Here is a 1,228-nt window from a genome sequence, read left to right as displayed (position 1 = left end):
TTGACGTTGGAGCAGTACTGGTGGAAACAATTATTGAAAATAGGAAAAACTGAAATGAATACAAAATATCTTGCAGTTTTCTTTACAATTGTTATAATATGTACCATATTGTTGCCGGTTTATAGCGGAATGTTGCGTAAGTGTTGTTCAAGCTGAACTTAGTGCAGATTAGTACAGAAAAAATTCTTAGTTCAATGTTTCTAGCATTTTCCTCTTTGACTTTCTTTTAGCTGCTGACTTTACAAAATGTAAAGTGGGAGATAATGCTTGTGTCCGTGATAAAATGCAGGAACTATACGAAAAATTTCCCAAAGGTAATCCCAGTTTAGCTCTGCCCGACATATCCGCACTGTATATGGAGAATATAACTGTGGCCCGTGCCAATAGTGGATCCCCTCTACAACTAGATTTCAAATTTTTGGATTTAATCAATTATGGCATAGAAACGGCCAAAGTAATAAACACCACAGGATGGATCAAGGATCCCAGTATTATCGAAGTAGACGCTGAAATTCCCTTACTAAAATTGGTGGGCCATTACCAAGTGAAGGGAAAAATTTTACTATTCAACCTGAAAGGGGAAGGCAAGGCTACATTTGAATTAACCGATTGCAAGATACACCTTAAAGGCCGTGTGAAACTCGAAAAAAGAAGTAATGGAAAAAATTATCTTAAACCGATAAAGTTAATAGCTACATTGGAACCCAAAGAGTAAGTGCTAGCATAGCAAACATGAGTAATGAGTAAAGCTATCCAAAGTTTGGATAGATCAAAAACTCTGGTGGGCAGAGGGTATGATCTTTCCAAATCTGAACTCACTATTAACTCAGCCATAAGGGACCACCTCGGTGTTAGTATATGGCGAATTTAATTTAAAGACAGCATCAATGTTTAGGTGTTTTGCTTCATTACCGAAATCCTTTGATTAAGAAAAAAACTTTAAATTGTGATAATCTTCAGCAGTTTGCATTCTTATAAATAATTTCTGTTTTATATTTTTTTCTTTCTATTTAGAGTTGTTGTCCAAATGGAAAATTTAATAAATGGCAACAAGGAGCTGTCGGATAGTGTAAATGCTATTATAAATGAGAACTGGCGTGACATTTGGGAGGAATTGAGGGATGGCACCAATAATGTTATATCCCAATTATATTTTACTATAATCGGCAATGTTCTCAATGTGCTATCATATGATGATTTTTTTGCAAAATAAAATTGTAAAATTTAA

General features: G+C 34.6%; 1 protein-coding gene across 1 annotated transcript; it reads left to right on the top strand.

Annotated features, from left to right (window-relative positions):
- On the top strand, nucleotides 1–1,228 carry LOC106089564 (protein takeout). Its single transcript, XM_013255468.1, has 3 exons — nucleotides 1–136; nucleotides 231–711; nucleotides 1,015–1,228. The coding sequence occupies exons 1-3, from the start codon at nucleotides 55–57 to the stop codon at nucleotides 1,211–1,213; spliced, it is 762 nt and encodes a 253-aa protein (XP_013110922.1). The 5' UTR covers nucleotides 1–54; the 3' UTR covers nucleotides 1,214–1,228.

Source organism: Stomoxys calcitrans, chromosome 2 (assembly GCF_963082655.1).
Source record: "Stomoxys calcitrans chromosome 2, idStoCalc2.1, whole genome shotgun sequence".
NCBI lineage: Eukaryota > Metazoa > Arthropoda > Insecta > Diptera > Muscidae > Stomoxys > Stomoxys calcitrans.
Note: the sequence above shows the minus strand (reverse complement) of the source record. Positions and strands in the feature narration are given on the sequence as shown.